At 44.6% G+C, this 22,409-nt stretch overlaps 1 protein-coding gene across 4 annotated transcripts in view; it reads right to left on the bottom strand.

Annotated features, from left to right (window-relative positions):
• Eml6 (EMAP like 6) overlaps positions 1 to 22,409 on the bottom strand; it is a 296,634-nt gene that overhangs the window by 4,023 nt on the left and 270,202 nt on the right. For all 4 annotated transcript variants that reach the window (XM_029483123.2, XM_085829048.1, XM_085829047.1 and 1 more), the window contains 11 exons: positions 17,095 to 17,173; positions 14,626 to 14,755; positions 13,280 to 13,378; positions 12,194 to 12,367; positions 8,039 to 8,247; positions 6,237 to 6,394; positions 5,588 to 5,702; positions 4,344 to 4,532; positions 2,967 to 3,139; positions 2,423 to 2,585; positions 577 to 680 (listed from right to left, as the gene is read on the bottom strand). In XM_029483123.2, the coding sequence (XP_029338983.1) occupies positions 577 to 680; positions 2,423 to 2,585; positions 2,967 to 3,139; positions 4,344 to 4,532; positions 5,588 to 5,702; positions 6,237 to 6,394; positions 8,039 to 8,247; positions 12,194 to 12,367; positions 13,280 to 13,378; positions 14,626 to 14,755; positions 17,095 to 17,173 (1,593 nt within the window). The remainder of the gene's footprint in view (positions 1 to 576; positions 681 to 2,422; positions 2,586 to 2,966; positions 3,140 to 4,343; positions 4,533 to 5,587; positions 5,703 to 6,236; positions 6,395 to 8,038; positions 8,248 to 12,193; positions 12,368 to 13,279; positions 13,379 to 14,625; positions 14,756 to 17,094; positions 17,174 to 22,409) is intronic.

Genomic DNA, 22,409 nt, shown 5'->3' with positions numbered 1-22,409 from the left:
ACTCACTTTGTAGACCAGGCTGGCCTCGAACTCAGAACTCCGCCTGCCTCTGCCTCCCGAGTGCTGGGATTAAAGGGGTGCGCCACCACGCCCGGCTGCTTTGATCTTTAGGTTACTAGAAGCTTCATTGTTGCTGGGCTTGGCAAACCATTTGAACTTGCTGAATGTGGCTTGGGGTTGGTATGAATGATTAAACAAAAAGAAAGCCCTGATCGGGGGCTGGTGAGATGGCTCAGTGGGTAAGAGCACCCGACTGCTCTTCTGAAGGTCCAGAGTTCAAATCCCAGCAACCACATGGTGGCTCACAACCATCCTTAACGAGATCTGGTGCCCTCTTCTGGAGTGTCTGAAGACAGCTACAGTGTACTTACATATAATAAATAAATAAATCTTTAAAAAAAAAAAAAAAAAGAAAGCCCTGATCGCATAAAATCCTCCCCTAAGCCAGTGTCTAGCAGCTTTGCATTCTCCCCCACTGAGAAAAGACAGTTTCATCTCAGCTCCTCCTATCCTGGCCATCACAACGGCAGAGGCAGAGCTGGGGCCTCTTCCTCAACAAGAGTTCTCTTCGTTTACCTTGTCCAGGAAGCCCAGGTGATCTTCTCAACAACCATGGCTTCAGTGACTTGCTTCCCCAGGGGAACTTCATGTACTTGGCGCTTGTAGGCTCCTGTCGATACCTGCAAGAGGAGAGGAACTGAGTCCATCTGCTTCCTCAGTTCCACAGACTCTCTTGGCTGTCTCTCCCAACACTAACTCTGCCCCAGTTACGCTTTTCTTTAAACCCAAACTCAGCTCCTGGCTACAAAGCCAATAAACACTCTGTTTCCCCACAGCCCATGCTAAAATTCATAGGTAGGGTGTGTTCTACTTCCCCAACCCCTGTCAACACACACACACACACACACACACAACAGCCTATGTTAAAATTCATAGACTTATCTTCTATCCATTTCTACCCCCACCACGAGGGATGGTGAACATGTCAAGCGCCCTCTTGGAGTCTCCTAAAGGAAACTGGCCACTGTTTTCACATTAAAGGACACTTGCCAGTGTCTTACAACCTAGGTCTCTTCTCTCCCCATGGGGATGGTGTCTCTACCCATGTCACCAGGGTTTTCCTTGAGTTCAAGGAAAGAGCCTAAATCTTTCCCACTTCAGGTTTTCAATGCAGATGGCTTGGGACACAAATCCTGCCCCCTTTGTTAACTCCCTCCTACAGGGCAGACATGGCTCAGCCTAAAGAATGCTTTTTAGACGGGAGGCAAGTCTAAGTTGAGTGCCTCTTCAGATGCTGCCTGACAAGCTACACTTTGCCTTTTCCCACACAAGCATGACATGTCTGTCAGTCCTTGCCTTCTCCATGGAAGTGTGATAAGCTCCAGAAGAAATGAACATTCTGTATCTATCCAAAAGCCTGCCTAGCTGAGGCTTTGTTGGATACATTTGAAAAATGAATATAGGTACTCCTCTTCTTTTCTCTCTTTCTCTTCTCTCTTTCTTTCTCTCTCTCTCCTTTTCTTTTCTTCCTTCCTTCTTTCCTTCCTTCCTTCCTTTCTCTTTCTTTCTTGTTTTTCAAGGCAGGGTTTCTCTGTGTAGCCCTGACTGTCCTGGAACTCACACTGTAGACCAGGCTGGCCTTGAACTCAGAAATCTGCCTGCCTCTGCCTCCCAAGTGCTGGGATTAAAGGTGTGCGCCACCACTGCCTGGCTTAAGTACTCCTCTTTCCAGGCTCACAGATGTTGAATGCTGAAATAAGTTCTGTTTTTAGCCACAAGTCTCAAAGGTAGGACCCCTTGATCTTGCCTCTCAGCTGTGCAGAGACCCAGTCGTGAGGTCTCCAGCCCATTCTGGTATGCAGCAGCCATACTTCCCAATAGAATTTGGAGAATAAACAATAGCAAGCTTAGAAGTGCAGACCTAAAGAACTAGAGATTCGGAAGTTTTCTAAAACTTATTGTAATTAGTCCTCCAGTGCGTGTGTGTACATGCAAATGCCTGCTGTGGTATTTGCCAGAGGACAAATTGTAGGGATCAGATCTTTCCTTCCATCATGTGGGTCAGGGGGAGGGGTTGGACTTGGTTAGCAGTAGGCACTGTTACCTGCTGCACCATCTCCTCAGCCAGAAATTAGGAAATTTTGATGATGAGCTGGTGAAAATAGGGTAAAGGTGACTAGGGATATGTTCCCTGGTATTCATGTTTTGTTTTTGTTTCTTACTAAAAGATGAGTACACACACACACACACAATTACTTTCCTAATTATCCAAGCCTCTGTCTCTACATTTATAAAATAGGGATAGTACTTGGAAGTTGTCTGTGATGGGTGAATTAGCATGGTGCCCAGGACACAGTAAGCACTCATGGGGAAACAATGTTTTTTCTTGGTTGCCCCTGAGACAAGTTAACCAGAAACATACCTGAATGTATTTGCTGTCTGCAGAAAAGTCCATCTGAATGACAAAGCTTGGGATGTCTTTACAGTAGCCGATTCGGTTCAGACTTGTGCCCTGAGTAAGGTCATAGAAGTCAACTGTCTGCTCAGAAGAACCCACAGCTAAGAATCTGTTGTCTGGGCTGATTCTAGAGGGGGAAATCAAAAGCAAGGTCCATGAGGAGGCAGAACTGGACACACAAAGATGGGCTAGCTGTGTCTCAAGTCCAAAGACATGTGCCTAGCTTCTCTCCAGTTTCTATGAAATTAAACAATTTTTCTGAATCTAATCCCACAGGGGGGAAAATGGTGTTATGCAGTCTTTGGTAGAATTACAAGTATTTTTATCATCATATCTAAAAAGACTGTGTGGGAGGTATCCTTGATTAGCCTGCTGTGGAAGCAACCCTTTCAACTCAGTTCCCCCAGCTCTGTCTCCCCACCATCCCCAGAAGGACCCATGTAAGGAACGCTTACCCTTCTGGCTCAGACCACTCACTATATACCTGATATCTTTTATTTTTTTATACCTGATATCTTGGATGGCAGATTTCCGGTCTCGTTTTTTCCCCCAAACTTTCAGGGTGTTCACCAGCAAGATGACAAACTCTCCATTCTTCATGCCAATGGCCACCATCTCCCCATCCGGGCTATAGGCTGCACACCTGGCCGCATGGCCCAGGTTCACCTTGTTTAACAGTTTCTACATGAAGACACAGAGAGACATGTAAGCCCTTATCACTTCTCTAGGGGAAATCATCAGGACAGGGAAATCAGACGACTTCAGCTCCCACTAAAGGCCACCAATGCCATCTCATAGTAGAGCTACTTGGGGGATAGCACCTTTTAGGACAGGGTTTGGCAAACATTGCCTGTTATGTTGTCATAACTGCATTGAGCACTGTAGGATCTGTGTTCTAATTACCAGCGTTGTCATGCCAATTGTGGACAGTAGTAACAAATGTGGCTTCACCTATTGCAATAGGCAGCTGGCCAGACTCAGGCCTTAGGGCTTTGCCAGGCTCTTGCTAAAGGAAAAGCATGCGAACTTACTAGCCAGATCTTGACTGGGCCTTCACTTTCTAGTTGGGTATGTGTGTATACATTATTGCCATTACTATGGAGCAGAAAGGATGCTGATAGTGGCATTGGAAGATTTTTGGAAGTATTAACAATGGCATACAGGAAACATCCATTATACAGTGAGTTTTCAGTGAGTAGAAGCTGTTTTTAGTAAACTTAATAGCTTTAGAACTAAACTATATAACACATGCATGCGTTTGCATGGCTGCTTTTTGACCCTTACATTAAAACTGTGACCAAAATTTTTCCTAGCCATTTTGAAACAGAATTTGGCATTTGTTTTGTGCTGTGATAAGGTCCAGTGACCTTTTTTTTTTTTTTTCATATCTTATATTTTTACCCCAGATGAGCTTTAAAGTTGCTTTCCCAACCTCCCTGGGATCTGATGGGAAATCTGACACGCTCAAACATTTGCGTCCCTCTCGTTCTCCTCTTGTCCTTTTATAAAAAGACAGTAACCCTCAGTTTGATTATTCCAGAATTATCAGCATGTGGGGCTCGGTAGAGTGCTTGAACACACACTCTAACATGCATGAAGCCCTTGGTTCGATCCCCAAGCACTGCATTACCAGTGCTGGACAAGTAGAGGCAAGAAGAGTCAAAAGGTTCCATGTCTTCCTTTATTTCATATTGAGCTCAAGCTATAAGAGCTTCGAACTACAAATCTATCTAGACAAATGAACTGCTGAGAGTGCAGATGGCATATGTGAGGGACTTTTATTAGTAGGCTTTCTAACAATGCTGAACCAACCTACCCCCATCTCTGGCTTGACACAGGCCCTCTCCGTTCCTCCTGCTATGAGCCTGATAGCAAGGCTCCTTACCTTGTCAGCCAGGTCCCAGATCCTTGCAGTGCCATCATTGCTGGCTGAGATGAACATGTCCTTGGAGGGGTGTGTGGCTAGGCCCCAGATCTCCCCCTCCATGTGTCCATCAATCAGGATGTTTGAAGCAGCGCTTTTTTCCCCAACTTCAATTATTTCACCATCTTTGGTTCCTACTAAGATTTTTCCCTATTACAAAAAAATACTATTAGAAAAAAAGCTGTCTGAGTCCAGTCATCTGAGGTCCCCAGAAAGATCCAGTTCACGGGATACAAAGGAGAGGGGGGTACCAGGGGCAGGAGGGGAAGGAAGAGCTGATGTTTAATAGTCAAATATTTTCTTATTAAAATATTTGAAGGTGACGGTGATAGTGGTTGCACAAGTGTTTAGTGGCAATGACTTGTACACAACGTGGTTAAAATGCTAAGTTTTATGTGTTTTGTCACAGTTTAAAAATAATTTAAAAGCACTGCTAGTGAGACTGCTGCATTGTTACTAAATCAGGATATGCTGAGGCGTCGTGCTAAGGGCTGCATGTCAGTGAGAACCCCCTCCCTTCTCACTTTGCCTTTTCTAGCAGTTGCCTTGGGTAGGAGCTTGAGCAGAGTCCTCCATCACCCTCTTGATGAACATCCCACAGACTGTAAGCTCCCTCTAGACTGACTTAATTCCTGCCAGGGCCATATCAGGTGACCTTGACTGGTAAGTAAGTTGGTCTTAGACATTAATCTTGTGTACCCAGTGGAGCTTGCAAACATCATTGCATCCTGGCAACTATAACTGACCTGGCAATTGTCATTATATTATGTTTCTAATAAAGGTATAGAAAGTCTGACTGACCCTATGACTGCACTGACTTGACTCCTTTCAGCCGTATCCAGCAGCCAGAAGTCAGTAAGCATGGCTGCTTACAGGTATTGTTCCGCTTATGAGAACAGCGATTGAAGTGACAGTGTCTAAATGAGTTCCCATCAGGGAGACAGAAAGACACCCTCCTCTACGAAACATGAAGCCCTCTCGACTGACCTCGGTGCTGGACACACACAGGTTCAGAGACTTTCCTGGAGGAGTAGGTTCACTTGGCTATGACTGACTGATGAGCTATAATATAATCTACCCATACTATAATATGAGCAAACACATGCTAGCAAAGTGACTGGAAAAAAAGCAAGCCTGCCAGGATTACCATCTCCTTCCTCAGCTCAGCTCTAAGGAGTGGCTCCCACAGGGCCAGCTATACTCACCTTGCCACGGCACACCGAGCGCACACATTCCACCAGCTGCCCTGTTTCCAGCTGGAAGGCCCGACAGCGCTTCATCTCCTGGTCCCACAGCTTTACAGCTCCTCCTTCCTTAGTCCTAAAAAAAAAAAAAAAAAAAAAACAAAAACAAAAACAAAAACAAAAACCGGCATAAAGAGGCATTTACCATTGCCTCAAGACTTCCCTTCTAAGCACACTCTATACCAGCACTGATGGTATGACTACCTAGGCCCAGTAGATTTCCTAAATTGTCTTCAAATGCATCAATATGGAGGAAAGCAAGTGTAATCCTCAAAGCCAGTATATTTTTATTAGCCTGCTAATAGAGTGTTTCATAAATCTTGCCTTCCCTCTACAGGTCCCTCCTTTTTGTCCTCCCTTCCCCCCAAGAGCTGCTAGGAGTAGCATTTACAAGAGCCAAGTCACAACAGCTTTTTGAGAAGTATAGCCTAAGGTTTTAATTGTTAGTGGATCTCTTTGCTACCCTCTTAGAAAGACCTCGGACTCTCCTGCAGAGCTGACAGACTGATCTAATACAGAAAAGAGAGGGGGGCACCACAATTGGCAGAGGTTTCTGTCATTTTGCGCCAAGAAAGTAGCAAACAAGTCCCCAAGAGGGAGCTTTGCTTACGGCCGTTCTTTTCCGCCAGTCACGATAAGCCCATCTCGGAGGGTGGTGTACATTGTAAAAACAGGACCTGTGTGAGCCTTGGCCACCAGTCGGATGAGGAAGTGCTCCTTCCAGACATAGACATCTCCATTGATGGCACCAGTAAAGGTAAGGTTGTTCTGCAAACAAAGGGACACCTTGAGAACCAGGAGCTCACTGAAGGGTTCTTTTTCAGACCCCGGCTTCTTTTGTGGTTTGAGATTAATCTTCATTATTTTGAATTATGCATTTGTGTTTGTTTGTGTGTGTGTGTGTGTGTGTTTGTGTGTGCGTGTGTTCAGGCAGTATAGGTACCCATAGAAGCCACGGGCTTTGGATGCCATGGAACCAGAGTTATGGGCAGTCCTAAGATACCGAGTGGGTGCTGGGAATTGAACTAAGGTCCTCTGGAAGAAAAGTAAGTGCTCTTAGCCACTGAATGATCTCTGCAGCCAGACTGGCTCCTTTGCTGAGAGGATCAGCCAAGCATTATCAGTCTGATCCAAATTAAGCCAAACGGATTTGCAGAGAACCATGGAACATGAGACAGTCACCTGGCTTTGTAATTTACTTTGCTAATTTGTTTGGGCATTTTTGCATCCCTATTGTGCGAAACTTTGGAGGATCAGCAGGAGACAGAATACCACAGGCCACCACCGTAGGGGAAGGGCCAACTCCAACCATAGAGGCAACCTGACTAGGAAGTGGACACATCAGACTTGAAACACCAGGAGCTGCCTTACATATATGCCAGAAGTTTCTACTGAGGTATTTGTGGAGGAGAGGGCCAGGAAGAAAAAGGACCACTCCTTGAGAGTGGAAATTATTCCTAGCATCCGCAGGGGTTGCCTAAGCAGTGTGTACTCTGGTGTCACCTGCCCTGGGGGGTGACCTTACCCCTTCATGGTTGCTCGATGTCAGTTTGGATGGATTAAAAATCATCACGGAAACCACTTCTCCATGTTTCTGTATTTCTAGAAAGGACAATGTACAAGGGGGACCACCCAGGATGTGGATGTCAGGACCCCAGTTTCTGGGGTGTCAGACTGAATAAGGAGAAAATGAGCTGAGCACAAGAGTTCATTTCTCTGCCTCCTGACTGTGGACACCACATGCTTATGCTATGCCATAATGTCTCTCCTGTCATGATGTTCTGATCTTAACACGCCAGCCACAATGGACTCTTCCTTGGTTAAGTTGCTTTTCTTAGCTATTCTGTCATAGCAATGAGAAAGGTAACTAATACCTTTGATTCAACATTTTGAGAACAACAACAACAACAACAACAACAACAACAACAACGTGTAAAATGTAGTTAATGAAGGGACTTGCCTTTGCAAGAACGAGGTCTTGGGTTCAATCCCCAAAACCTAAATTTTAAAAAGCCTGGTGTGGTATGTGTTTGTGTGTCAGTGCGAGGAACTAGGGACAGGGAGATAGATCCCTGAGGGTCATTGGCCAGCCATCCTAGCCTAACTAACAAACTTCAGGTTCAGTGGTAGACTACTTTGATGGAGCAAACACCGCCCATAGTTGCCCTTTGGTGTTCACACTTGCACATATCCACCAGCACACTGACAAACACACATGTGCACACATTGAGAACTATGCACCTACTGATGCTAAGGATAGGGGACACTGATTACTAAAAGCTCCTTGATCGACAAAAGTACAAGTGGCTTTCTTGTTGATTTTAGCTTCTTGGCCAATCCCTTCCCCACCATCCCATGCCCATGCTTAAGGGATTCAGGGCCCTTTTTGAGGAAGTATCTGTTGGAACTCACAGCACCAAAAGCCACGGACAGCATCGTTTGCATCTTGGCAGCTTCCATAGACCCGATGACCCCTTTCTTGTATAGCAGAGCACTTCCTGCTAGAGTCCAGAACTTCATATGTTTGACTCCAACAGATACAAATTGTGTGTCTGAGTCAGGGCGAAATTCCACCACAAATATTCGTTCCAGGTGGCCCCCTCGGCTGGCAACCTTGGTACCTGTGTGGATGACAGAGTCCAATGATACCAGTCCTCTTTCTGTTCATGGACCAGGGCAGGAAGTTACAGCCAAGGCTGGTCTTCCATTCACTCCGAATAAAGTCAGTGCTCCTTTAACTGTATCAGCTCCCTCTCAGACATCCCAAGGAGGCCACCTATCAGTGTCTGGATAATTTCCAGAGAAGTGGGTGCTACTAACAGAACCCTTACCCACAAAGTCACGACTAGAGTAGGAAATGACTGTGGTCAATGAGGTGGAAGCTTCTAGACAGGTAGAATTGATCATGCCCACATCTTCCTCATCCCAAATCTATTCACCCCAGCATACCCCTCCTGACTCAGGGTCACTTGGGCTCAGATTCTTCATACGCCTTTTATTTTCTTCTTTCTGCTCAAGATTCCCTGCATTTATTATCTTTAACCTCAGCATTCCTTTTCAGTTTGTGGGATTTAAGTTTAAATTTTTTACTTTTTATATTTAGTTACTTGTTTTTCTTACTCCATATTCTAAATGTCTTCTGTGTCTCACTGAGCCTTCATCTTGAATCTGAACTCCACTTGAAGAACAACTCTGAACATCTTAACGTCTTTGCTCTGCCCTCAGCTTCCTCGCCTGTAGTTGGTACAGCAATAGTACCTGCTAAGATGCAGTGAGAAGCTAAGAATGGATGCAGGGGACATGCTTGGTCATGGTGATTATTCCACATTGGTGACTAACTTTACCATTCCTTTGGGTCCTTTTAAAACCTCTGGGTTTCTATTCCTTTTGCCTGCTTTTGAAGACTCTTTTTATACTTTTAAACCCTTAAAGTTTGCATTTTTATTTTAGACTTGTTACTTGTTCTTCAAGGCTCTTTCCACATGCTCAATGTTTCAGTTCCAATTTCTTCTCCCCCTCTCTATTATTTATCCAGATCTTTTTCTTCTGTTCATTTGTTTTCATGATTGCTCTTTAGGAGAGCAGAGGTTGTGTTGGTAGTGGATTTTGAATGAAGTTGGCCTACCCATTAGCTTCAGATACTCCACAGAGGAAGCCTTTTCTAGGGGAGGCTGTGTCAGGAGAGCCCCTCTACTTCATACAATTATCAAAACACAGCAACTGAAACTCATCACAGTAGTAACAGGTACCTCTCTACCTGAGACTTTAAAAACCTATGGGCTCCAAAGATAACATAAACTATGTTTGAGAGCAAACAACAGATAAGAAGAAAAGTATTTGCAACTCTTGTGTCAGGATTAACATTAATGATCTATAAAGACCAACAAATCATTGTTTCCAGGGGAAACACCTTTTACCAGGCAGCAGTGTAAGTGGCCAATAAGAGATCCAAAGAGGGGCTGGTGAGATGGCTCAGTGGGTAAGAGCACCCGACTGCTCTTTCGAAGGTCCAGAGTCCAAATCCCAGCAACCACATGGTGGCTCACAACCATCCATAACGAGATCTGACTCCCTCTTCTGGAGTGTCTGAAGACAGCTACAGTATACTTACATATAATAAATAAATAAATAAATAAATAAATAAATAAATAAAGAGATCCAAAGAGGATCAGCCTCACCAGCTATGGAGGAAATACAAAATTATAATGAGAGCCATATTTAAACCACTAGTTTTCTCCTCTTGTTTTAATATCATAGGAATTTTTCATTGTAGAGACAGTGACTTAGTCTCTCGTCTGTTCAGAAGAAGTTACATAAATATATATAGGACCTGAAACACGTGTTGTACATAAGAGGTCCACTTAAAGTCATTATATGTAATAATATAAAGTATATATTAAGTATTTTATTACTCACACATGTGCTGTCTATAATGACCCACTAGCAACTCAGGAATGCACAGTATGCTCTTTACTGATAATACAAATGTATATATGTGCTCCCCCAATATGTTCTATTTATAGGAAGGCAGGACTTGAAGGAAAAAGTACAACATACTAGAGAAGGGAAGAGAAGCCATGTCCATTCAGCTGTGAAGAGATAGCAACTGGTTAGAGCCCTTCTGTATAGATTAACAGACACAAGGAGACCACCCTCCAAGCTTCTCTCCTCCTGGGAGCTCATCAAAAGGTCTGACTTTTCTAGTACTCAATCCCTGGGGAGGTCAGAAAAGCCTCAGATAAGAAGAATCTAGACCTAAGGCTCAAGTAGGCCTCGTGAGCTAGAGGGACAAGTAGGGGAGGTCAAGAGGGAGCAGGAGCTTGAAGATGGGGATGGGCAGGGCCATGGCCTCACTCTTCTCTCAGGAACTGCAGCTAGAGTCAGCAGCCTGAGCAAAAAGGCACCTGGAACAGAGCTCTGCCCCAGAGAGAGAGGACTTTACGAAAAGAACTAACAGTGGATAGGCTTCTTGGAAAGTGATGGGTGCTGCATCTTTGGAGATCCCCATGTAAATGGAAGGAAGCCTGCCAGAAAAGAACTGCAGGATTTCTGTGAGTTGGTCCTGCAAGGTAGGTAAAAGATGTGCCTAGCCCTTCCAACTCTGAGATGCTTCAAGGCTGTAAGGTAAGAAACTCCACTTTTTTTTTTTTTGTTGTTTTGTTTTTGTTTTTCGAGACAGGGTTTCTCTGTCTAGCCCTGGCTGTCCTGGAACTCACTTTGTAGACCAGGATTGCAGACGGATTTTGAACTCCGAAATCTGTCTGCCTCTGCCTCTCGAGTGCTGGGATTAAAGGCGTGTGCCACCATGCCCGGCTGAAACTCCACTTCTTATCAGCATGGTCTGGTTGATTCACTGACTATCTGGTATCACAAGCAATCAATCTTTATCCCAGAGAGATGGGTTGTGGGGACACTTGAAGACAGTGAACTGTCAACAAGAAGATGGTGGCGTGGTTTTCTAAAAATATTGTGGGTCAGGCTGGCTCCCAGTGCAGTGTAAGGAGACTTATCCTTAACATTTGTCAGCCACTGGCCTCTCTTAAGTCAGGCTCAAGAAAGATGGCATTTTTTTTTTCCTCAAAATGTAAACATCCGTTTAAAGCCCTTCTTCCCTCCCCTTCCATGAGAAGATGAGGAAATAATGGGATTCTCGAGTCCCAGATTGGAGCCACATCTCTACTTGCCTGCTCAGCGTGACCCAGATATCAGCTGCAGATAGACCTCATTATTGCCCTTACTAATTGGATCTGCGTTTGCCAAGGCCAATGTGAGGATATACCTTGAAAATTGCATATTTCTAATTGTAAAACAATTACAAATTTAGTAGCAGCTAGTGTGTGTGTGTGTGTGAGTATGTGTGTGTTGGGGATGAATAAGAAAAAATATCATTAATTATACTATAAACCAGAAGTTCTCAACCTTTCTAATGCTGTGACCCTTTAATACAGTTCCTCATGTTATGGTGCCCCTAACCATAATATTGTCTTTGTTGCTACTTCATAACTATAATTTTTCTACTTTATGAATCATAATGTAAATATTTGTGTTTTCTGATGGTCTTGGGCCACCTCAGTGAAAGGCCATTTGACCCCTAGAAGCATCTTGACCTACAGTGATTAAGGTGAATCCTCATTTCAGAAGCATTAATGCATCATAAAAAGACCTGAACAGCTAAAATTTGCTTTTGGTGACTATTGGTCACTTCAGTTCTAATAAGACAGCCAGGTAAAACAATTGGAGCAGAATCCAGAGGCCACCAGAAAGAGCGCTGAGGACAGTGTCTGGGTGGGAGGTGGTGATGATGCAGAGGGACAGTGTTAGCCCTCTCCCAACATACCCGAAGGTCCTTCACTAGCCACCACAGTCTCCTGAGCTGCCTCCAACTGGCCATGAACGGGAGGGGGGAGGTGAGGGGGAGTAGAGTGGGTCTGAGAGTAGCTCACCAAGGCTTGTGCTCACCTTGCAGCAGGACCCATGAGGGAGGGTTGGGAAAGGCAGTCTGGAGCTCCATCCCAGCTCACTCTACAGGGGAGCCCTGTAGAAGCAGCGTGAAGCCCAGCGTGTTACCTTCTTGCCATCTCCAGACAGTGATGGTGTGCTCTGGATCCACGCCCACAGACACCAGGAGCTTCCCAGTTGCACTGAAGTTGATGTAATTCACCCCCTTGGTGTGGAAGCACCGCAGCATGGAAAGGGTGTGTTTGGTCATTGCATCCCAGATATGAATTGAAGGAGTTGTCCCTGAGTATGGGAGGCATGAAAGAGATGGTGGTACCTCAGTGTTTGTGTTCCATGAGAGGCCTTTCCTAAGACAGGTATAGTGAGGGTGGCATAAGAGACATCTAGTCTGACCTGGCCAAAGAAAGACACTGAGGAATTTGCTGCTGAAGGCAGAGCATATGGATATTTATGTCTGACATGCTTGCAGAGGGAACTGGTGAGTTTCTATTTGTATCTGTAGCACATCCAGATATAACCAGCAAATGATACATTGACATGATCTTGCTGTGTGGATGGGAACTGTCCCGGTTGGGACAGCCTTACCTGTGCTCTCTGTGGTGTCACCTGCAATGGTGGGCAATGACAATGAAGAAGCATCAAGGGAAACAATAGCAAAGCAAGTCTTGTTCCTAAGAGAGCAGCTCTCAGCCCCAGCCCAGAAGACTCCAAATGATGTATTAAAATGGACATGGCTTTGATGAAAGCAAGCAAGAGATTCTTTTGTAAGGACTTCCTTTGAGAAGACAAAGTAAAAACAAAAGCAGATGACTTCACAAATGTGCCAGTTTACATTTGTGGCAGGCAGTGTCTCAGGGCAGGGAGCTGGCACACATGCTGCAATACATCCTTGCCAAGCATAACTGTCAGGCTTTGAGACATGGGACTCACATCTAAGGGTCCAGTCTGCAAGGAAGAGGACCATCTATTTGTTTAATTATCAGGCTTTGGTCTTATTTTATGGCCCCTCAGCATCACTGGTCACTAAATGTATCAACAGAAGTTATGTAGGTACTATATTTTAAAACTCAAGAAAAAAAAAATCAACTGAGACATCAGCAAGAAAGGGTCTAACCTGCTCATCTCCTGATAGTGCTCATAGACCACTGGTCTATATAGCCACAAGAACAGCAAGAAGCCAGTAAGGAGCCCTACCTATCTGGCTGGTAGCCACCACATTTCTGTACTTTGGGTGCTGATTCACTGTGAGGCAGAGGATGTCATCCGTGTGCTCCAGGTAGAAGCTCTGGCTGCCTAGAAAAGAGGAACCATGGGAGGTGAGTAGTGAGATCCAAGGGCTCTCTGTAGCTATCACAGAGCTGGATTGGTAACTCTGGATATGTCTGATAAAAGATTATGCTTTTAGAAAAGCCAAATTATTGTTTTCAGAATTATCATTTTCAGAATAGCCTCGGGGCTATGGGGGACTGTTAAAAAAAATCACATGCTCTGATGTAGGTCTGGAAGGAACAAAAGCTAGTGCCCACAATCTGCTTTAGCATTTCCCACTTCCTGTGTGGTTCCAGCACACAGACCAACACAAAGCCTTCCAGAGACTAAGGAATGAACTTCATCCCTCTTCTCCTTGGTGCAAGATCATTTTCCCAACATCTGCCCTCGCTCTGAAAGAGGGGCAGGGTGCTGAAAAGAATGATGCTGAAGGTGATGCTGCGCTGGGCAACGTGGCTCTAGGAGAACCATGTACAGAGTCCCCGTAGCAGGAATCTACCCACCTGGGTGCCTGAATGGCACAGGTCAAAGCTTTATCCTAAAGTCAACATAGTTCACATGACATGGAAGGAAGTATTTTACCATCTATTGCAGTGTGTTTCCAGACTTCCTAAAGGCCTTTTAAAACCTACTCACATGCCCAAGTGGCAGTGTTGATAATGAAGGGAATAGTACTATTAAAACCATGGCATGTGCCTTAAAAATACTGAGAAAACATGAAAAACCTCAAAGCCTTCCTACTCAAAAGGGAGGAAAATCAAAATGACTCAGTGACTACACTCAAATCTATCCATGAATTACTGGACTCAGCAAGAAACATGAGCTATGAAGCTGGGAAGATAGAGGCTGATATATCTGATCTGGTGGTGAGGATATGGATGTGAGTCCGTTACACACTCTCTGCTTGAAATGTTTCCTTTTCAAACTTTATTTTCTTGTTGAAATCATGGAAGAGGGTGCTGTGTACTTCTATGGATGACATTATTTCTGTGAATATTGCTCCAGAGTCAAAACAAGCTGGGTCCTGTGGCATCACTTCTAACTCTTAACACTTGGGAGACAGAGGCAGGAGCATCACCATTCTAAGAGATGGAAACTGGCTCCATTTCCTTTACTCTCAGTCTCATTTCTGTTTCCCCCTGGCTTCTCCCCACTCTCTTCCCTCTCACTGCAGAGAAGCTGGCAGAAGCACAGGTAGCTGCCATGGTCAGTCTAGGTTGAGGCTAGGAAGGCAAGAGGCCTGGATCCAAGAGCTGAGTGGGTGAGGCTACCTGTGGAGAGGTTCTGCACAATGCCAGCCGCAGCAGTGTGGAAAATGATGTCGGCACCATCATTAAGGTAATGCAGGTTGTTGCGGCAGTCAAATCCTCGGTAGCCAAACACGTGGTCCAGAGCCAGCTCCTGTGCACACAGTTAGTCATCCTTACAGGTTAACAGTAGAGGAACAATGCCACGCTGCACATTGCACGAGTAGCCACATTTCTCACAGGAACATTATGGGAGGCCGATATCACTCACTGAAGATACTGGACCAGATAAGGATGAAACACAGCCCCCCTTTCCGGTCCACTGAAATGTTAAAAACAGTGACTTTCCCTAAATAAACTAATGCGACTTTTAGGTTCTTGAGGTGATTCACAATGTGCAGGCTAGGTGGCCTCCAGTTGTCACTTAGAAGTCTCACATGTATGCCCTGGCAGATATTCACTCCATAGCTCAGCTGAATAATGTCTCAGAGACCACCATGAGCAGGTCCCATAAGCAGCTGTGACTGCTGTCAAGGCTGCTGGATGAGCTGGGGTCATGCCTGATGTGTTGGTTATGATTTGTCCCACAAAGTTTCTGTATATTTGAATTTCCCCAGCAACTAGACAGTTCTCTGGATTTGTAGTTTTCTCTTTTGTCACATCCTCTATGCCAAAGAGCAGTGGCTGATTCAGATCAACTCTTGATTCCATTCAACATACTTGTACTGAACTCCTCCATGCCTGGCCCTGTGTTAGCTCCAAAAACAAGATTTATAGTGGGTGGGTCCTACTTCTCCAGGTTCCCCAATTTTGGCCCTATGGAGCTAGCCAATTGCAAACATCACATTATAGCTCCTAAAATGCAGTCATCATCTTTCACTGTCTTTAAGGTAAAGCCTAAACTCCTTGAGCTGGCACAAGACTTACCCCCTACACAGCCATCTTCTGAGCATACTGGGTAAGCTGATCAACACTTAGCCCATTGATCATAGGATTTTCTACGTATCAACTTGTTTTCTAATGTTCCTTTCCCCTGAAAATCCCTTCTCTTCCTTTCAACTAAATGAGTCTCTACACACCCCTAGATTCCCCCAATGTGTTTCCCAGGAATGAATGTAATATGGGACATTATCCTGAATACAGTAGCCAATTGAACCAAGAGTGGTCAGGCAGACAGTCTTTTGGGAATTTAGAAAAGACATTGATGGGCTCAGTAGATTAACTACTTCAGGAGCTGTAAACTCAGGTGCGAGGAAGCACTAATAATTCACTGTGTTTATGACAGCGGTTCAAGAATTTTTTAGAGAAAAACTATTTTAGGTACCCCTGAGCCTCTGCTTGACAGAAGAGAGGCACCATCTTGGCTCATGATGGCTCTTCTACTGTTAGATCCTGTCCAAAGTCCCATACCAATTGTATTTCCTAACTTGAGCTATCTTCCAAAATAAATATTTAAAAAAAAATTCCTTTCCAGAAAAAAAACTTCTGGCAGCAGTGAGAATTTATGGTCTGTCAGCAGAGGTAGACATACATGGGAAGGCAGACAAGTGTGCGCTGAGGCCTATGGAACATGGGTGTGGTGAAGGTGGGTAGGAGGGCTCTAGATGACCATAAATGAAGGTCCCATAGAGGCAACCCAGAAAAAGTTCTGGAAGAACTACAGTGTGGGGGAACTAAGAGGTTCTGCATCCAGGCTGCAGAATTAAAACACAGGACTTCACAGTTCCAGACCATGGGAGAACATTAGGTGGTGAGCTTTAGTTGCAGGGAACTCATAGGTCATGAGCTAGCAAGGCTACTCTGGTTGAGGTTTTCAAAGCATGAACAAGACTTTCACTGGCAGTGTGAGACCCTTTTGGGTATTAAAGTCAGCACAAGGCATAAAATATTTAAACTTTGAAGAGAGGATGCTGGGCTGTGGGTCTATGAAAACAGCAGGCTCACTGGAGCTGACCCTTGAGTCTCAACTGTACACCCAGATTTGCCCCCTCACTGGACTGGTGATCTTGGTAATGGGTCCTATGAGCTGCTTGATCATCCTTCCACCATAGATCCCTCATGTGCAAAAAAAAGTAACAGTCTCCACCTCTCTCTGAAAAGTGGAAAAGAAACATACAACACCTGGCACTGTGGCAGAAATGAGATGAGAGATATGTGCTACTCACTTCCTTCCTATCTGTAAAAAAGGAGCTGAAGTCCCAGGAGGCAGAGTGCCTAGGACAATGGCCAAGTTTGAGGGACACAATGCTTTTATAGTTAGTGATGATTTAGGTAAGGCTGAGGGAGAAGGAATGTGATCCAGTGTTGGTCCCAGAGATGGGACAGGGGATACAAAGCATACAGAATGGAGATGGAGACAAGAGGGAGCCAACAGACCCCATCTGGGCTCATTTGCCAGGCTGTATTCTTTAAGTCAGGCAAATGTAGATGTCCCCTGGCTGTGTCAGAGCATCAGGAATCAGATGAACATGCATGATTGCTGAACCTCCTCACCTCAACCAGCTTCTTTTTTTTGGTGATGTTGTTCTTCTGGAGTTTCTCGGGCTGGGGAGCTGCACGGCTAACGGGTGGTCTGAAACAGAGGTCAGAAGCAGCACAGGGTTGAATAAAAGGCTGCTGGACTGGTAGCTAGCTAAAGCCAGAGCCAGGGAGGTCCTTGCTTCTCTCCCTTCTCAGACGACATTCCCCCATGGGATGTTCAGTCCAGCTTTCCTCTCTCACCCCATTAGAAACAATACCTTGAAATATAAGCTGTTCCAGTGCAATGTGGGCCTGGGCTCACAGGTCAGAGTTGGTTCTCTAAACTAAGCACTTTCATGGCATCAGGTCCCACTCCCCCAATACCTAACAATATCCTGGGACCCAAGGACAAGCCTATGTTTGCAAAGGAAGTGGTCACGCTTCCTGACCTCACTGGCCATCTCTCCAACAGGTGGTCAAAAAGCCTAGCCTGCTGTGTAGCAGGACTTAGAAGGCAAGCTGTGGAATAGGTTCTGAAGCTGTGTGTAAAGTATCTGGCTGGTCTGGCCACAGAAAAGGGCAAAAGGAAGAATGGGCTGAAAAACCTCATTCCCCACTCTGGTCTGCCACTCAGGGTTATGGTCCACAGCAAGCTGCTGTCACTACACCAAAGTTTGCTTTTTCCTTCTACCTTTTAGTGAACGGTACTCCCAAGTTTAGCTAAGAGAGTTTACTAAGAGGAAACCCTAAAGGACTCCTGAACAAGTAGGCCAGTTGTTGGCCACAGTGGGATCCCTTTGGTCAGACTTTTGCAATTTTAGCATGGGAGGAAGGAGTTCTGTAGCAACTCCTGTCCCAAGTCCCACACCAGCAGTCAGTGTTCTAGGGAAACACAAAGAGAAAGAATTACCTGGATCCCCTTGGAAGCAGAAAACAAAGGCAAGTAAGAAACTTAGTTCAGGTTAGGGCAGCACCAGCAAGCACCTCACTCATGCACAAGCATGTACCAAGTGACCAGACATTCCTATGTAGTACAACCCATGCTTCCACAGCATGCCAGCCAAGAGCTAAAACAGAAATGAAAGAGTGCACCAGGCTACACGGTTAGAAAGTCATACCCTGGCGTCTTTGGGCAGACTGTACTAATTGTCTACATGGTGGGAAGAGAAAAGGAGGCCTTGCCAATGCTTCCTGCACGCTTGGTTTCACGCCTGGGGAGTTTGCTTAGTTTAGAGTGTGCTGGGGAGAGACTCATTGTCAGGAAACAGCATCCTCTTGGATGACATGAACAAAGCACAGTGGGTGGCTTTGTTCCCAAATTAATTTTGACTCATAATTTAGCCTAAGATCAGGTTTTTCAGTAGGTCAGCTTGTCGGCTGGAATAGCTAATGGATTTTTTTTTGGGGGGGGGGTTGGGGCAGGGGAAACAAGGTACCTTTATTTTTCTCAGAAATTCTTCAATCAAAACAAATTATGTAATCATAAGTGATAATTGGACCAAATGGTATTAAAATGGAGAGAAAGGACATCTCTGTAAATAACATCCCCAGCTGACATTGTTACCATCAAATTGAGCAAAATCCCAGGATTGTGGCATGCCAGTTCAGTTCCCTCAACAGACATTTCCTACACTTTCATTATCACTTCCCAGGACATCTTCTCTTTCTCCTGTCTTAGTGGGACTTTCAAATAAAATCTTTGGGTTTCTTCTTTTACCTAGGAATGTTCAAGTATATGACAAAAGCAAGCCAGGGGTTGCAATGGGAGCAAGAGTGTGCTAGATCTACCACATAGGTCAGAACTTCTGATTCAACACAGGGTTGAATGGTTCCAGAGTACACACAGGTTATATAATATACAACATATTATATAGTATAGAGTATGCATACAAGTGCAAACACTGTGTGTGTGTGTGTGTATATATATATGAAATTGTATATATACACAGAAAGGCAATCTGATGCCTTTGGTTATCTTTATTTTCAGTTAAGAAAAAAAAAAAAAGCCCCAAACTCTAAAAACCAAAGCAGTAAAGCAGTCTGAGAGTTTGTCTTTCTTCACAAGCACAGTCTAGAGCTGCATTGTTTTACAACTGAAGGCAAGAGGAGCAATGGGAAGAAACCTGCATCAGGCACTGTCTGCCCTTTTCAGGACCAAGCCTTCTCATTTGTTCATGGATTCCCAGTGACATAGCACTAGGCATTCACTGAACACCTGAGCTTTTTCCAGAGTGCTGTGGGTACTTACTTGACAATTCCCTGCCTCCAAAGGAAAGCAAGTTAAAACACAATACAAGTATTAAAAGCTTCTTTCCAAGCATCTATAAACAGTGTTTGAAATATCAGACGTGGGAGGAGCTGCCAAAAAACTTAAAGCACAGATACATGCTGGTGGGTTAGCACTTTCAGCATATCCAAATCCTTCTCGATTTAGATCCTACTGGAAATGCCACGCTGAGAAACTCTGCCGAGGTGGGATGAACAGAGAACACAAGAACGTTCACTAGCTTTTTTGTCTAATATACTCTTTACAGTTGGTTGGCTGTTTTGGCTCAAGGTCGGGGAGCCAGGAGCACTGCTAGTGTTTGGGAAGGGACTCAACAGATTTGAGAACTGCAGAGGTGATCGGGATGGCAGGATGTGAGGGTGATGGGGGCAGAAGGAACCAAGACACAAAAGAAAGGAGGGCCTTGAAATGACTCAGGGCAAGAAGTTTCCATGACAGGAAAGATGCTAAGGGAACTAACTGTTCCTGAAAAAAAGCAAGTGGGCTAATTCTGAGAGGAGGATGGACAGGAGACACAGCAGCCTTATTCTTGGGTGAAGTACTGCTGAAGATCTGTCTTATGTCGGCATAAGGAGGATGGGAGGCTCAGCACAGTGCCAATTCTTCTTCCCACTGGCCTGGCTGCTGAAAGGAAGCTATCCTGACACACAGCCTTCCTCATGAAGGCCCCCAAGGGAGGCTAACATGCCTTAATATTCCTTTCTATTTCCTTATCCCCTCTAAAAGCTGCTAGGCTGAGAGAACCCGAAGGAGGCTTGAGCAGAGCACGCTATGACCTGAATGCATAAGAGACCAGAGTTACAGTCCTTAGGAAAGTTCCTGCAGCCAGGATGAGCCACTGTGCAAGCTGAATGGAAAGTAAGGTTCTGAGAAACAAGAGGCTGTGGGGTAGGAAGGTTAGTGTCCCCTCACTACAGAAGACAGGTTTGAAGGTTTTTAGTTTTTAGCTGGACAGTGTGCAATGTTGAAAATAGTCCTAAGAAATTTTCCTTAGGAAAATTGGTTCAGGTATTAAGATGGCTCTAAGAATAATGCCCCAGAGATAGGATCCTGTGATTCCATAAATCCCAGACAAAGGACAATATTTATAAATATGTATGAAAGGAGGCACACTTCAGAGAGGGGGTAATTGAGGGATGTAGGGATGTGGAGAGAGAGAGAGAGAGAGAGAGAGAGAGAGAGAGAGAGAGAGAGAGAGAGAGAGAGAGAGAGAGAGAGAGAGGCAGACAGAGAGACAGAGAGACAGACACAGAGAGAGACAGACAGAGATAGAGACAGAGACAGAATGAATATCTCTACCATAATCTCAATGTTTCAAGATTAACTCAGGTTTAGAGAAAGTCTCCAAAATTGTGGGAGCTATTTATTATCAAAACATTCTATCACGTCTGTTCCCATGCCTTCCAGAACCATCTAGAGCAGTGGTTCTCAACCTTCCTAATGCTGCCACCCTTTAATATAGTCCCTCATATAGTGGTGACTTCAACCATGAAATTATTTTCATTGATACTTCATAACTTTTTTGCTACTGTTATGAGTTGTAATGTAAATATTCACTATGCAGAATATCTGATATGAGACCTCTGTGTAAGGGTCTTTCAACCCCCAAGAGAGTTGTAACCCACAGGTTGCTCAGTGGTGAAGTGGAATGAAGGGACAAGAATTGGGTGGAGAACCACGGGGCGTTCTGAAAAAGCCTGCCATCTTGAAAATGTCCCTGAAGCCTAGGACAACACACCTACTCCACAGAGGCATGGATTTGAGCGGATGGCTGAAGGCCAAGAAGGCAGCAAAGAGGTGACTACGCAACACTTGACAGATTACTGAAGAGACCTCTGTATGACTACGAGGGTGGATGATGAACTTGACTGGAGCAGCAACTGGGGAGAAGGCAAGGTAATTGTGCAGCAGGTTTCACTATAGCTTACTGGCTTTCCAGAATGAAGTAACCCAGCAGCATTCTGAACAGGAGCCAGCCTGCAGTGGATAACAGGTCGTAAGGGGAAATCTTGACTTCAGATAGGCATGGGAGCTTTGAGCAATTCTAACCTAAACTAACTGCAATTTGACCTGCACAGTGGTAGTAGCCAGGCTTCTCCCGCACTTTACCTCTGGAAAAGCCTCACAGCTCTACAATGCCTAGCAGTTTTAATTATATAAATTCTAAGTTCCATATAGAAGTCAATGCTTTGCTTCAAACCAACATAAAAAGCTCTGTGGTTTGTAGAAAGAAAACCATTTACAGAAACATCATTAAATTCAATTAAAAGTCAACTATGCAGGTTTTTGGTGACCACCCACTTAAACATAAGCCTCAGAAATGATCAATTTTAGCATTTCAGGGTTTAATAGATATTTTAATTTTAGTTTATTCCACCCACCTTAAATAAAAAAAAAAAAAAGCAAGAATCTGCTACATTCTACTTGCTCAGAGTAGTCACTGAGAGCAAGGGATTTTTTTGTTTTTGTTTTTACAGACTGTGGGGTGAAGTGAGGAAGGAGAATTGAGCCCAGGGAGAAAGGACTCTGGGCCTGCTTATGTAAAGTCACTTTCCCACCACAGAATTCCATACTAGCAAGCTCTTGAATGCTCCCTCTTCACCGATGGAATGGGAATGCTGGACTTAAGGATCTTCCCTCCTAGTGGGGCACAGCCAGATCTCAATGCTCCCTGTTTATTGGACTAAGGATTGTTGGAGTGAGGATTTAGCAATTCTCAGCATGACCTATTCTGCAGCACTTGCTTAGAAAGGTTGTCAGTTCTTTGCAACAATACAAGCTTAGAGAGCAGCTATTGACAAAGCAGGACAAAGGGCCTCTGTGAAGGCCATGGAGCTCAGGAGGCTGTTCACTCACAGTTGACATGATCATGGAGGAGAGCCTTGTCCTGCTTCACCTCTCCTCTGGCTAGCTTGAAATTCCCACACAGCTACTGATTAAAAGCGACTTTTTTTTTTTTTTTTTTTAATTGGGGGCAGGTTCTCTCCTGAGATTTCCTTCTCCAAACATAGCATAAAAGCTTAGGGAAAAAAAAAAACTGAGATTGTCTCTATATGGTTAT

The sequence above is a fragment of the Mus caroli genome, unplaced genomic scaffold, assembly GCF_978045245.1.
Source record: "Mus caroli unplaced genomic scaffold, Mus_caroli_1 scaffold_13, whole genome shotgun sequence".
Lineage (NCBI taxonomy): Eukaryota > Metazoa > Chordata > Mammalia > Rodentia > Muridae > Mus > Mus caroli.
This window is presented reverse-complemented; position numbering and strand designations above follow the sequence as displayed.